Consider the following 14,764-nt stretch of genomic DNA (forward strand, 5'->3'; position numbering starts at 1 on the left):
GACACGTCTCCATGCGTCACCATGCTGCAGAAATCCACATGCAAACAGAGAGATGAACATCGCTGAAGTCATTTCTCCCATTTTGGGACATTAACTGAATTTGTGAGGCACCACAGCTGGACCAGAAATATTCTGATAAATTGTACTTGATGGCAACAGGGGTCCTCAGTCGTTGGGAATCAGAGGGCACATGTAAACAGCTTAACCCTGGTAATCCAAGCACGGCCAGCAGCTGAGTGACTCTGTATGCAGTCGCAGTGTGTTCTGGTGTTGTGGACGGGTGTTATAATTCTCCTCCATTCTGTTGCAGGCAGGGGCCATAACTCAACAAAACCACTGCCACCCATTCTATTGTGTGTGCAAGTCTAGATTTGTGTGTGCGTGTGTGTATATACGTTCATATTTGTGTCTCACAGTGTTGAGAATTAACTCATAAATTAAATGGGACTGGAACCAATTTCACCCAAAGTGGTCTAGGCAGGTGATTTGTCCAGTGGAGTCATTTAAAGATCATTAGGACCAAATCCTTCAATTTGGACACTCTCCCTGAGGACTCTGAGACAAACACAGCCGCTGTCAACCTGGATGGATGACTCCCGCTGCACAGTTCTCAGGATTCAGTCGGGTTGGTCCACAGGAAGTGTGTTAAATGTCCTGGAATGCTGTGCCCAAAGATATAGGGTAATATCATGTAATCTTCCCAATGCAGTATATTTGGCTGGTTTCCCTGTAGGGTGCATTCATGTTTGGGTATGTGTGAAGGTCAGAGCACTTTGTGCTGGCCATGAAGGCTTTCACCCTCAAATCACTACATATCCATTTTGGCACAATCTCGAAAAGAAGTGATATTTTGTTGGGGTTTTGTGCTATTTTGTAAGAGCAGGTGTCACTTTTTCAAATGGTGAATGTCTCAATTTGTTATGAAATTGTTCACAGGAATGATGGCACCGTAGGTAGGGTGACAACTTGAGAAAGTCTGTCAATTTGGGCAGGGGTAGAGGCTTCTTATTTCCTCTGTTTGTGTTACAAAATATATTTGTCAGTGCTGAATGAGAGATTTGATGATTTAATGATGAAAAAATACCATTCAGTGCATTTTGTCAGCACAAATTTGTAAACTGAACACACTGGTTCAAATTAAAATATCTGTTAATTGTGCTCAGATGTGCTCAGATAGACACATACACACACACACAAGCACGTGCTTGTACACATACACCCACTCAGTCCTCCAAGATGTGTATTACTGGGGCTTATCTGTGAGCCAGAGGTTTAGCAAACCAACCACAAAATTGTCATCCTAAGTAGATTTCCAGCTCATCTCATTACTTAACTTCTATTGTTAATCACTGTGCACAAATAAGATGGCAAATATTTGTGTTCCTCTACATATGTGCTGTTAAAATAGGCTTGAACTGATTTCAGAAATGCTTGGTTTTCATTGTGAGAAATTGCTGCATATTGCTGAAAAGTGAAGAGTGTTGGGTTGGAGCCACAGTGTGAGACTGGCTGTTGGACAAAATCACTGCCCCTGCTGCTGCTGCTCGGCTGCTAACGTCACAGTAAAGCTCAGCGCTCTGCAACATCGGTTTGTTTGTGGAACTGGAATGAGAGTGTAAACACGCTGGCAGTCAGAGATCTGCTCTTAATCAGGTGCACTGTACTAGTACTAGTGGTGAACCAGCCCAAAAAAAAAAAAAAAAAAAAAAATACAAACATGCACTTACACACCTCATATTGGAAAAGCCTCAAAAATAATCCAGATAACCTTATAAACTGAAATGAAATATATCAGCTTAACAAAAATCGTTCTGTGGTGTTTTTAGACCCACTTTCTGTACACACAAGGTGGTTTCTTTTCAAATCATGGAGGCATGTAGTAGCAAGTTGTGTTCAAACCCACAGAACTTTATTTGAAATTCTAGTGGAGATCCCGAGGTTTCCAAAGATACCAAACATGTCCTGCTGAATTACAGAGATATGTGTATAAAGTGATGCACAAGATATGTAGATATTTTTTATTTAATGTAATGCTACAGCCATAAAACAATGGCATCTTGGGTTTGAATATTTCACTTAATGTAAGTGTGATGTAGCTTCAGTGAATCATTGTAACCAGCAGATACAGAGCACTGTCATACAGAATGAGAGAAAGTTTTGCTCTAACTTTGAGGCCAGCTAAGGGAAAACTGAAGGGGTTAATCTATTTATATTTGTAATAAATAAGATATTCCTAGTGTTAACCATGTGGCTACAGTAAGACTGTGAGTGCTAGAGTAAGGCAGATGGAGACTCCAGATGCGGGGTTGTATCAACTAACACATACTCACACACACACACACACACACACACACATACACATAGAAATGCACGCACATCTGTCTGTCCATCTGCCATTCACTTCCCTGATGTTTCTGTTTCTGCGCCTTCAAAGGCAGCCCGTTGCGGCTCTGCTGGTGCCCTTGGGGGCTCTCATCCCCTGGGCGTCATTAATGTATTTTTCATGGTGCCTTTCCCCTCTTCTTTGCCCCACCTTGGGTCAACCGGTCCATGATTTATAAGGCATGAGTGATCACCCACACCTTGGTCAGCGCTTTCCCGCAAAATCAGGTTCAGCAGAAGGACAGTAGCAGGCGGGACAACAGACTCCAATGCTGAGAATTATATATAAGGGGAAAAACTCCCAAACAAAGTGAACTTAATAATATTACTTCAGGGTAGGGTTTCACATGACGCAGCTTTGAAATGGGAGATCCGGTTGAGTGAAGAGCGAAGGGGAAAAGAGGAAAAAATGTTATTTCTTGTATTAAAGAAGCTTGATACTTTAGTTGTTTGTGTTCTTTGAGGGTTTGATGTTTTTCTTTGGCTGAATGTGGTTTCTATGTGAACTTCCCCTGTCCAGAGTAAAATGTGTGTGTGTGTTTACATGTGTCTTATGTTTGCCTGTGCTTAGCTTGTGTGCCTGTTTCTGTGTTAGTGTAAGTCAAGTATCTGTGTGTCACAGTTTATATGTACAGTATGTGTATTTATATCTATCTATCTATCTATCTATCTTTATCTATATATCTATATCTATATCTATATCTATAGATATATATATCTATATAGATATAGATATAGATATATAAAACAGCCATATGTAAAACAGCCAATTACTCCCTCCATGCTGTCCTGTTTGTGTATATATATATATATATATATGTATGCACATTATACAGAATGCCCTTTAAGTGCTTATGGAAAATTGTAAAGATGAGCAACCCCTTAGCCATTTCTAGAGTATCTCTCAGATAGTACAAGAATCTCGATCAGCCCATATACTGTATATTTTGTGTGTGAAAACAGCCAATTACTCCCTCCATGCTGTCCTGTTTGTGTGTATATAGCAGATCGATGCAATAGTCCGGATATAAATTTATATATAGTGAGGCGACACATTATTCTATTGTTGATGCCCTTGGCAGATTATGTCAGCTCCAGTATGATGGAGCCTTTGTTGGAATAGTTTGCCACAGTCCAGGGTGAGAGTGAGGTGGCAAGGGTGAGTAGCTGCTAATGCAGCAGCATGATTGTTTACACTACAGACGTCAAGCCAGTTCCGGCTATTCTGACCCCAAGGCTTGGATGAGCCATCAAGCCTGTCTGTTTGGAAGGGCAATTTCACATAAATATCAATATTAATATGTTATAAGTGCCTTAAGGTTGTAGATTAAAGTTGTCAGGGGTCACCGCTTTTCTGCCCTTATTTCATTTGTTTATTTTTTGTGCTAGTTCATTTCTCTTTATTTTTGCTCACATGTCTAGAACCATATGTGAAGCCAAGTGTGTATAACCCTATCCCAGTTACAGTCATGTTATACAACCATATTTGGGGTGACGTCTTAAAAGGAAGAACCATGGTCAAGTTTAGTTTTGTGACAAGAGCAAATAAGCGGAATTACATCAGCATTTGCATGAGTAACGCACAAATGACACGGCAACAGCAAGACAGGAAAGTATATTGTGTGGAAAGAGAGGGTGTGATAGATACTGGAGGGGGAGAGCATTAAGACTTGCTTTCAAAAAAATAATAATACTCAGTTATGAAACTATTATTTCTGAAGATGAGGTCACCTGCCCTTTGAGTGTCAGGTAATACATTTTTCTCTCAAAAACCTTGGGGAAATGTGGGCTTCCAAACTGGCCTGACAATAAAGAAACTGGAAGCTGCTGAAGGCAACACAAATTCTGTGTAATTACAGTGCATGAAAAGGTATTACAGAACACAACATCTGATAAAGACATGCAGCTGTGGGCATGCATTTGTGCTTGGCTATATGCATCCATACTTACTTTAAGAAAAAATTACTGTAATACAGTAATTATTCAAGGATCCCATCAGCTAAATGCTTAATTAAAAAAAAAACAAAAAAAAACTGACAACCCCAAAAGTCTGTAAAATAATGACGAGGACAAAAATTATGAAATCAATGATGATCAACCCTCCAAATCAAAATAAGCACAATATAATTTTAAAAATGATAACTCACTGAGGAACACAATATAATTTATAACTACTGGTAACATGAGAGAAAAGGAATGACAGCTTATGATTAACTTCCTACAGGAACTTTATGCCACACATGTATGATCAACAAAAGGGAATGAACCCCTTTTTGCTGACCCCTGGTGTTTCTTTCCTCTCCGTCCACCAGACATCATAGTGTTGATAGCGTCGGTGGCAGTGGTGTCAGCGGGCAGCCAGGGCAACATCTTTGCCACCTCGGTCCTGCGGAGCCTGCGCTTCCTGCAGATCCTGCGCATGGTGCGGATGGACCGGAGAGGAGGCACCTGGAAGCTGCTAGGCTCTGTGGTCTACGCACACAGCAAGGTGGGCTGAGCTTGCACTATCTCATTTATGTCATTGTGAATTTAATGCTTCATCCTTGTCAGGAAATGTTCAAATACAGTGCCTCTGGGAGTTGGCTGGTTCAGTGTGCCAGCCTGTGTCCTTCAACTGAGGAGGATATTCCTGTACTTACTCTGCCACCCTGCTACCCCATATATACAGATTATATTTACTTAATGCACTATAATTATTCAGTCTTAACCCGATTAAGGCAATACTCAGACTATTGAAATTACCTGTGAATGCCTTAAGCTGATTATCTTAATCAGATAAAGGGCATAGTCAGAGTAAGCAGAGCCCAGTTAACACAACCAACAGTGGATTTCTGTTTAATCATACCAATTATGGAGGCATGTAAATGCCTTAACCTCTTTAACCCTGACAGTCTCATTGGTGGCTTCATTGATGCTGCGCTTCCAGGCTTTGCTCAAACCCACAGAACTTTATTTGAAATTCTACTGGAGATCCCGAGATACCAAACATGTCCTGCTAATCACAGGGAAATGTGTATGATGCACAAACTTTTAGATATTTTCTATTTGATGTAATGGTGTACCTATAAACCAATGGCATTTTGGGTTCAATATTTCACTTAGTATGAAGTGCGATGTAGCTTTAATGTCTCACTGCAGCCAACTGGTACAGAATATGGATTAATGTAATTTAGTTGCTTAAGGAAAAATTTAGGGGTGAAACAAAAGTGCAAGGAGTTATTTGCTTTGGATTTTCATAGTGCGACCTGTAAGTTATATTTTAAACATGACACAGTGCCTAGGCAGCCCAGTCGCCAGATGTTATCATTTTATGTTTCTGCAAACCAAGGATAAGTTGAAATATCAAGTTTTCAAGTTTTGTGACATTGTGTAAAGCGACTGATAAATGCCATGTTAGGAGCTAAGTGGACCTGCTTCTACGACAGTTAGCTTGCCAGCCAATTAGCAGATGTTAGCTAATGTTTCATAACATTAACCATGATGGCAATCCTTTTCCTAACAAGTAGTTTGGTGGCTAACAAAGCTAACAAAGCAAACGTAAGTGGCAAAAGTGGCTGACGAACTAACGTTAGCAAGTGTTTGCAACCGTTACTAGTCACATGACATTGCAGGCTCCACCACATTGGCTGTAAGTGTAAATGTTGGTTAGGGTTAGGGTTATGCAAAATATTTTTAGGTTCAGAAACATTTCAACATATTTGTTGGTTTGCTGAAATGTAAAATGGCAGCATTTTATTCTAGTGATTGCATTGGCCAAGGACTAGCGAGTGCTAGACTGATTACTAAATGAATCCATATAAACAGGGTTATTAGAAAAAATAGTATTACTTTTAACTACAGAAATACTTTAAATATTATACAATTAAATATACAATTGACATATTGTGTTCAGCTGATTACTCCCAGCTCTTTGATAGACTGTCGACCTCTCCAGCATGTCCCCCTGCCCTTTGCCCAGTACATGCTGGGACTGGCTCCAGCCCCCTGAGGCCATGAATTTGAATAAGTAGCTAAAAGTCAATGAATGACTGATTAGTAGTGTGTGTATAAATATACTCACAGAAACATTAAGACATACAGCAGATGTGCATACAGAGGGACAAGGGGACTAATGTATGTGTTTTTCTTTGTTTATTTGTTAATTTATTATTTGAGCCACTATGAATCAGTGGCTTCTCTCTCCAGGGTTCACAAAGGAACAAAAATACAACCTCACATTTTATATTGTCTCATCTGAAAAATGTTACATAAATCACAGATGGATTAGCCAGAACTGTACTTTACATCCTGAGGTGAACTTGCACGCAAGGTCTCTCTCTCAAGCATGCAAACAGTATACTGACTTGTATATATATGTATGTATGTATGTATGTATGTATGTATGCAGTACACTATGCACTAGTGATGATCGGTGTGGAAGAGTCACACTTTCTGCATCTGGCTGATTTTTCAGTTGCCAACACAGGAATGTTCTCTTTTGATGTTGAATATTACATAGGTGTGCTATGGTCTTTAGATGACAAAATATAAAATGTATCAAAATGTTGGATGATGATTCTTCTGTGGACCAATGTTTAACTAATAAATAAATGGATGAAGTACTCCACAGAATAATGAAACGGGGAGGAAAACATGTAGTTTTAGACCTTGAATGTATTGAATTGAAAATAACAAACAAGCATTGGTACTGGAAGACAAATCCTATGTTTCCTAGCTCTTGCTCTTTTGTGACTGCCTTCTACAGAGGTGTTTCTTATCTATTTTTGCCTAAAGTGCTTCTATGCTTCACTTTGAACTACCCACACAAATTTACCAACTTTTTTTCCCACTTCTGTCTACCCCCATAAATGTTGCAGGGGGCAGGGTAGGGCTCTGACTCATGTACTGCTCTCTTCTTTTTCCTGTGGCCATAGTGAGAGGAAATCCCTCTCTCTATTGCTCTGTCACTGAACAGCCAGCTGATGCCTTTCTCCCCCGCTTTCATCATAAGTACATAACATCACACACTAAAGAAAAAGGTCAGACAGGTGTGTGTGCGTCTGTGTGAACTATGGTGTGTCACTTAAGGGCTATTTTCAGCTTTGGCATTCCTCACCCTTTGTATGTGCTGTTGCCTTCCTCTGACATTTTTTTTAATCTTAGGTATTATCTGCATGGTATTAAAACTGCTGTGTGTGTGTGTGTGTGTGTGTGTGTGTGTGTGTGGTGAGGTAACTGCAGTACAAGGGGAGTCATATTCAGGTTACACAGTTAATCCTGACAGAGCCAGACAAATTCATGGATGAGGCCATGTAGAGGGGAGAGTCACCATATTCAAGACAGTAGTGCAAGAACCAATAGGGAATAAGGAGCTTAAGTGTTTGTTTTATAATGCAAGGCACAGTACATTGTGGAATTTGACACAGTAGCAGGGCTGTCTTTCTGATATTGAGCTTTGCACACAATCAGATTCTCACTTTCTTAACTCTGACACATTTTATTTTTCTCTATATACACATATACATATATACACACACGTACATATATGCACATGTCTGTACATACATAAAACTGTTGATTTATATTCTGGAGGAGGCTTTGCCTAATGCAGTGAAAAATGGTACAGTCACAGTGTTACTGTCACAGGAGGTGGCCACTTGATAATCTCAGTGGTATATTGAACCTGCAGTCATCCACATCCACTTCCCTTGAACAATTTCACTGGATTTGTATAAAAAGCTCTCGCCCTATACACTATGCCCATGGCGTAGTGTACTGGTAACTGATTGAAGTGGATTTAAAAGGAGAATTTCTATGCTCTAAAAAGCATAGAAAAAGCAGTTTAAATCAGTGGGAACTTATGTTATGTATGACCAAGGTCCTGTGTTTTCTCCACAATGAAAGCCATTGTTGACCTCTGCTTGCAGGAGCTGGTGACGGCCTGGTACATCGGCTTCTTGGTCCTCATCTTCTCCTCGTTCCTCGTCTACCTTGTGGAGAACAAATTCAACAAGGAGTTTGCTACCTACGCTGATGCCTTGTGGTGGGGCACAGTAAGTCTTGAGCACTTACTTTACCTGTGTTTATTGGGATGCTGTTTGAACCCATAATGGAAATTTTGGCCGTAGCAACAGCTACCAGATGACTTTTTTTCTTACCTGGCACTGCATCATTAGGTATCTAGTTGACGTTTCTTGAACCGATTTTTTTCCTCTCGCATCACCAAATGACAGAATCTGTACTTGTCTTTGTTTCCTGGGCAACAAGAGAACTCAGACTTATACCTGTATACACTAGACCATGATTTTTACCCGTGATCATTTATGTCTGAGCCTGATATTGTCATCTCCTCACACAAACGCAGTCCCAGAGCTGATGTTGAAAATGTGTGTTCTGGCCAGCATTTTATACTATTTCTTTTGGAGTTGCCTTGGAGGTTTGGCAGCTACTTCATAAAACATTAGCCCTGCACAGCTTCATTAACCCAGACGTCTTTGTCATGCACGGCAGTCAGAGTCTGAATGGGAGAGTCCAGGGTGAGCAGTCTCCAAAATGGTAGAGGATAACAAAAAGAGGATAAATGTAATCTCATGTCCTTGCACTTCATTCTATGCAGTGGGATGTAATGGGAAAAGTGATAACTAGATAGAAAGATGGATAGATAAGATAGTGTTTTGAAACGAGTGCCACATGCAGTTCACAGCTAGATAGGTATATTTACTTGTCATTTTGCTGAATACACTCCATCCAAATGAATAGCTCTATCAAAATCATTATTTTAATTATGTTGCTTTCTTCTTTTTTTCCACATCATCCATGGATTTCAGCAGGACATTTGGGTGTGTCTGTTGTTTAATGTGGCCAGTAAAAGGTGTGATATTGTTACATGGCCTCATGCTATGTCTTCACAGATCACCCTGACAACCATCGGCTACGGGGACAAAACACCAAAGACGTGGACAGGACGCATGCTGTCTGCAGGGTTTGCCCTCCTGGGCATCTCTTTCTTTGCCTTGCCAGCAGTAAGTCAGCAGTCTCCACTCCATATCATGCCAGTCTTTTTTCTTCTCATTGATTTGGCAGATTTACAAATGCACTTCTTCGAGATCAATATATAAGCAATGATTAATGAGCTGATATTCATACAGATGGTGTTCAGGGAGGTACAAGTCAGTCCAGTGAAATTCAAACAGGTGTACTTTCTTCCTCATCAGGCAATGTACAGATATTCTACTGAGTCGATTGAATTTCATTTGACTTGTAGATTTTAACTGAATTTCAGTTCCACCACATGGAATTCACGTCAAAATAAGTTTGAGCTAGACATGTGCTGTGGATGATCATCAGCAGGCTATATCCATGAAAGTTTGGGATCACCAAAATGAACAGGGTTCTTCAAACAGATCATCAAACAGAAAATCTGAAAATATCTAAATAAACAGTGTTCTGTCACAGCCAGGATAGGTGGTGGCCAACACGACGACTGCTCCGCCAAATCCATATTATCCCCAACACTGCAACACATTTGAACATTCCTACATGTATGAGGAAGAAGAAGAAAATGTGATTCAAACATAAGTTTGTCTTAATATAGAAATTCAGAATTGACCCTATACCCCATGTTTTATGCAGCCATGTTGGGACGTTCTTGATAAGTGGAGTGATTCTTTTCTCTACAATGTAACGAAGATGAGTCATGGGCACATATTCAATTGCACTTCCAGTATTTATTCCTGTTGCCCTCTGCCAGGGTATTCTGGGCTCAGGCTTTGCCCTGAAGGTCCAGGAGCAGCACAGACAGAAGCACTTTGAGAAGAGGAGAAACCCAGCTGCCTGCCTTATCCAGGTAAAGCAGACAACCTGCTCTCTTTCTGTTTCTCTGACTCAAGAAACTGAACAGAACTGTCATTGCGCTATAAAACAAACAAATGTTAGGTAATCTGTGATGTATAAAATGTACGTCTTCAGGTTCTTTACTCATTGTTGCTATTCTTGTTTCCAATACAATCGTCTTCAAAGTCTAGAGCAACTGAAGGTCCAGACAATACACTCAGTGAGGAAATGTGATTTAATTCCCCTAATGATTTTTTATCTCCAGTTTCTTTGCTTTAAACCCTGAGACTATCCATTATAAAACACACGTAGCTTCACCTTCTCCACCCCCTGCCTCTTTCCTTCACTTTTCATTAATTTTCCTCCTGTCTGTGAGTTTTTCTACTGTTTCTAGACTCTCGCTTATTTCAGCCAAGGAATACCAATTTGGCAGATCCTCTCTTGCCATTACCCTCATTACTGCTTCTTTTTCATGCCAACATTCACACATTCCTTTTTTGATATTCTTGATGTTAACACTGCTAACCTCAACTTGTCTTCCTCATGTATTTCTCCATATGCCATCTTGCCTCCTCTTTGTCCTCTACGCTTCCACTCGTCAACTTTCTCATCCTCCTCTTCCCACACGCTTCAACTTCTTTCTCTCTTGGATTCCTCTGTCCATCTCTTTTCCCCCATCTTCCCCCCATTTTTTCTCCACCCTCTCGCTCTCATCTTTTGTTTCCATCATCTCCTCTTCACATCATCCTCCTCCTCATCCCGCCCCCCCCATCCGTCTCCATGTTGTACCAGGCTGCGTGGCGTTATTACTCCACAGACAGCGCCAGGCCTGACCTGGACGCCACCTGGCGGCACTATGAGAGCCTCCTGCCCTCCCACAGGCATGTATTCATGCCTGACCTCCGCCCAAGCACAGACGTGTGACACACCTGTTGTTTTGTTTTCACTAATCAGCCTTTTTTCATTTGTTTTCTTTTCTTTGATCCCTCCTCCTCTTCCTCCTCTTCCTCCTCCTTCCTTGGCCTTGTCCTTTTATCTTATTTTTTTTCTCTTTGTGTCTATCTTTTATTTGGTCTCCTCTTTGTACTTTTGTTTTTCTTCTTTCTGGTTTTGTGTATTCTGCATGCAGTGTGTTTGGCGTAGTTATGCGGCTGATGAGAACTCGGTTTCCATTGCTACCTGGAAGCCTCACTTGAAGGCGTTGCATACCTGCAGCCCTACAAAGTAGGTACAACTATGGCAGCTGGTGTCTGTATTTGGTGTCTGTGCCACTCTAGCAATCTTTTTCCCATACTTTCTCAAATTATGTGGTATGTTTTTAGAGTTATTGTATGTTGTTTAAAATTTGTATTTATTCAGCCTCACTTTTTTCTCGCTCTCTGTTTCGTATATCTTTTTTCTTCTTTTGATTTTATAATTTGTCTTTTCTTGTGAGAAAATGGTTCACAGCCATCAAAAAGAGTAATATCTTTCCAGGCTCTGCTGATCCAAACTTGCACTGACAAATGTAGTTAAAGGACCATGCTGTCACAGAGGATGCAGATAGGTGGGCCCAAATGCAGACCAGAGGCAAGGGTGATGTTAAAGCATCTTTAATGGAGCAGTTGCAGGCAGGTATAGAGGAGATTTTGAGCTGACCAGGTATACAGAGGTGGATAAAGTCTGGGCTGACAGACAGATGTACAGCAAAGTAAACAAGCAGGGAAGCAGGCTGGAGGTTGGAAAGCAATAAAACTCATAAACAGAATACTGAGACACTAACTAACTGAAGGCAAAAACAAAATCAGCTAGTGAGGCACAGAAAACAGAAACAAAGTAAGTAATGGGCTGCAGGCTGGAGACAAGGACCAACAACCTGACAAGGACTTGAGCTGAAAGCTGGACTTTAATACAAACTGAACTAATTAGGGAATAGGAGCAGGTGGGTGGACAGGAGAACAGGCAGGTGACTGATTGGCTGAGAGAGGGCCAATGAACAGGTAAACCAGGGGCAGGGCTAATGAGGCTAAAGCAGCGCAGGTGTGCAGGGCGAAACAGGTCTGGACTGGCTTACCAGGGAACCAGAACAAACAGAGATAAATAAAAGCAAAATCAAACAGAAATCACAGGATTGTGACACATGCTGATTCTATTTCGACATCTCATGAACAGCTATGATTGTGTTTGTTGGTTGCATACAGGTAAATGTGTACAGAACATGCTTTGGTAGCTTAGACAAGGCTAACTTCACTCAAATCGTTACCATTCATGTTGGTATAATGTGAAAAACTGAAACTTGAAAATTGTTACGCATGTCTAATTCCATTTTGTGAATATGTGGCCACTGTGTGCTTTTGCTAAAAAGTTGCACAATTGGATGAGTCCTCGAGAAAGCAGACTAGAGAATAGACGTGTGCGACTACACCCCACAGAACTTTTCATTTAAACAGTGTATTCTGGCAGAAAGCAGATTCTGTTTTTTGAGATAGCTGGAACTCTAATTAATTAAGAAGAAACGGCTTGCAAATCAACAAAATCGCACAACATAACCACATCCATTTCGAGACATAGTGTGCCCGGCTCATCCTCTGAATGATGTGATGTCACGCCACCAGGAAATATTAACCCTAACACTTTTGCTAATGAAGCCTTCACGTGAGAGCAAAGATATTGGAGAAACGAGATCCGAGATCCGAGATCAGAAATGTAGGCTACTGGACAAGGAGATGACAGGGTTCAGAGTGCTTGGAGTGCCCGAGAAGCCATCACAGTTTCCCTTCACAAGGCCACATGTTCTGGGTATGCAGCATCCCAAGTGGCTTTTGGGAGAGGGGTTTTGAGGCACTCAACAGAAAACTTGAGCTTAGGTCACTGACATCTCACTTGAGCAGTCAGGAGTTAACAAATGGACCCTAAAACATGTTACAGCTTTGATGCTTGAACACATTTGATATTAATGCACAAAATTTCAGTCATTATGATAGAGTAAAACGAAAAATGAAAGACCCTCTCACACTTGCATTCCTTGGCTGTGGGCCAGCTAAGCCCAGGGCAAACAGTTAGCCCTGGGTCAAGGATTCAAACTTCAAAAAAAAAAAAAAAATCAAAGCCGAGGCTTAGTGTCTTCAACACTTGAAGCACAGTTTTGATTGGACAGCAAATCCTCTGTTGTGTTTCAAAAGTATTCAGTTGCTTTTGTTCTAATCTTGATTCTAACCTTGATTCACACCTCAGACCTTAATCCCTACTTTTGGGCATTCCCATAAAACTAGCGATAACCTGCTCTGTGCTGTAAATGTTGGGCAAGTATTCATTACATGGAATTCCCTATGCAGAGCAACTTTGAAGTTTCACAAAGCAGTTCTTAATTTTTTTTTAACTTGAATGGGAGTGAATTGGGGTAAGCCTTGACTTATAAGTTACCAAACCATGTTCTTTACACACTTCTGCAACTGATGTTTGATGCAGTCATCACTGTTTTGAGAAGTCAAAATAGAGCCGGTCTGGTCCTTTAAGCACTGGCTTCTAAAGCATCAAACAGCTTCTGAGCTACCTTAACCTTTTGGGAAATGAAGTAAATATCACTCTATACTGTTTACTGAAGCTATCTGCTGGACCAAAATCTGTTGAGTGCTCATTGACTTTTGCTCTCTTGCTTTGAAAGACTGAGACAGCAGTTTGAACAAACATCCTCTGTGTTGTATCCATTTATGACTGCAATCATGTCCTCAATGAGCCAATCAAGATTTATTGAATTTGCAGTGCCTGTCTGAAATTTGGTTGCCACTGAGCAAAGACGGCCTGTTAGATTTAGAGATACAGTAAATTTAGTCACGATTAGTGCCTCTAACAATTGGCATATCTATACATAAAGATATGGATGTTTACGGAGCCTGGAAATATTGGGGAAACCCTTAGCAAAGCATAAATATTTAGGGAGACAAAACTTAATCATCAAAGTTATAATGTATGCAACACATGCGCACACATACACACAGACACACATGCATCCTGCACTTATTATAAACATACCCTCTGAAGTGATTATGTGTTGCCATCCTTGTGTCCAAATCACTTCTTTATCTTATTGCCAGTGCTTCCCTAGTTTGCCTGACCAGTACTGCATTGATGTGCATGTTTTTGCCTCTGTAGTGAGCCTGGGATTTGTTCAGGTCTATCTTTCCTTCAATGCTTGTAGTGTGGTGATGCACTCAGTGTACTGCTGCCCTGAAATCTTCTGCATTCAGTAAAGGGACCAGTCGCTGACAATGCCATTGATCGGCTTTGCGCTCTTCCTCTATGCTATGGTGATAGTTAAATGAAAAATTGAATATTGCAGAGAATCTTCTCTAATGTGTCTTTTTTTTCCCTTTTCACCCACCAACTCAAGGAAGGAGCAGGGAGAGTCGGCCACAAGGTTTGTGACTGTTCTTTCAGTGAACGTTGACACACTGACATACTCTTGCATTTCATCATAGCTTCATGGTTTGGGAGACGATATGATATCAAGTGTTAGAAGCTTCAAGCTTCCTGCTGCTCGCCTTCTGTGTGAACTGTGCTGCCTCAGAGTACAATGTGAAGTGTGTGACCT

At 40.8% G+C, this 14,764-nt stretch overlaps 1 protein-coding gene across 2 annotated transcripts in view; it reads left to right on the forward strand.

Annotated features, from left to right (window-relative positions):
* The window catches only part of kcnq5b (potassium voltage-gated channel, KQT-like subfamily, member 5b), a 120,363-nt gene that overhangs the window by 89,401 nt on the left and 16,198 nt on the right, over nucleotides 1-14,764 (forward strand). For both annotated transcript variants that reach the window (XM_030049547.1, XM_030049557.1), the window contains exons 4-9: nucleotides 4,695-4,870; nucleotides 8,289-8,414; nucleotides 9,273-9,383; nucleotides 10,112-10,207; nucleotides 11,324-11,418; nucleotides 14,564-14,590. In XM_030049547.1, the coding sequence (XP_029905407.1) occupies nucleotides 4,695-4,870; nucleotides 8,289-8,414; nucleotides 9,273-9,383; nucleotides 10,112-10,207; nucleotides 11,324-11,418; nucleotides 14,564-14,590 (631 nt within the window). The remainder of the gene's footprint in view (nucleotides 1-4,694; nucleotides 4,871-8,288; nucleotides 8,415-9,272; nucleotides 9,384-10,111; nucleotides 10,208-11,323; nucleotides 11,419-14,563; nucleotides 14,591-14,764) is intronic.

Source organism: Myripristis murdjan, chromosome 1, assembly GCF_902150065.1.
Source record: "Myripristis murdjan chromosome 1, fMyrMur1.1, whole genome shotgun sequence".
Classification (NCBI taxonomy): Eukaryota; Metazoa; Chordata; class Actinopteri; order Holocentriformes; family Holocentridae; genus Myripristis; species Myripristis murdjan.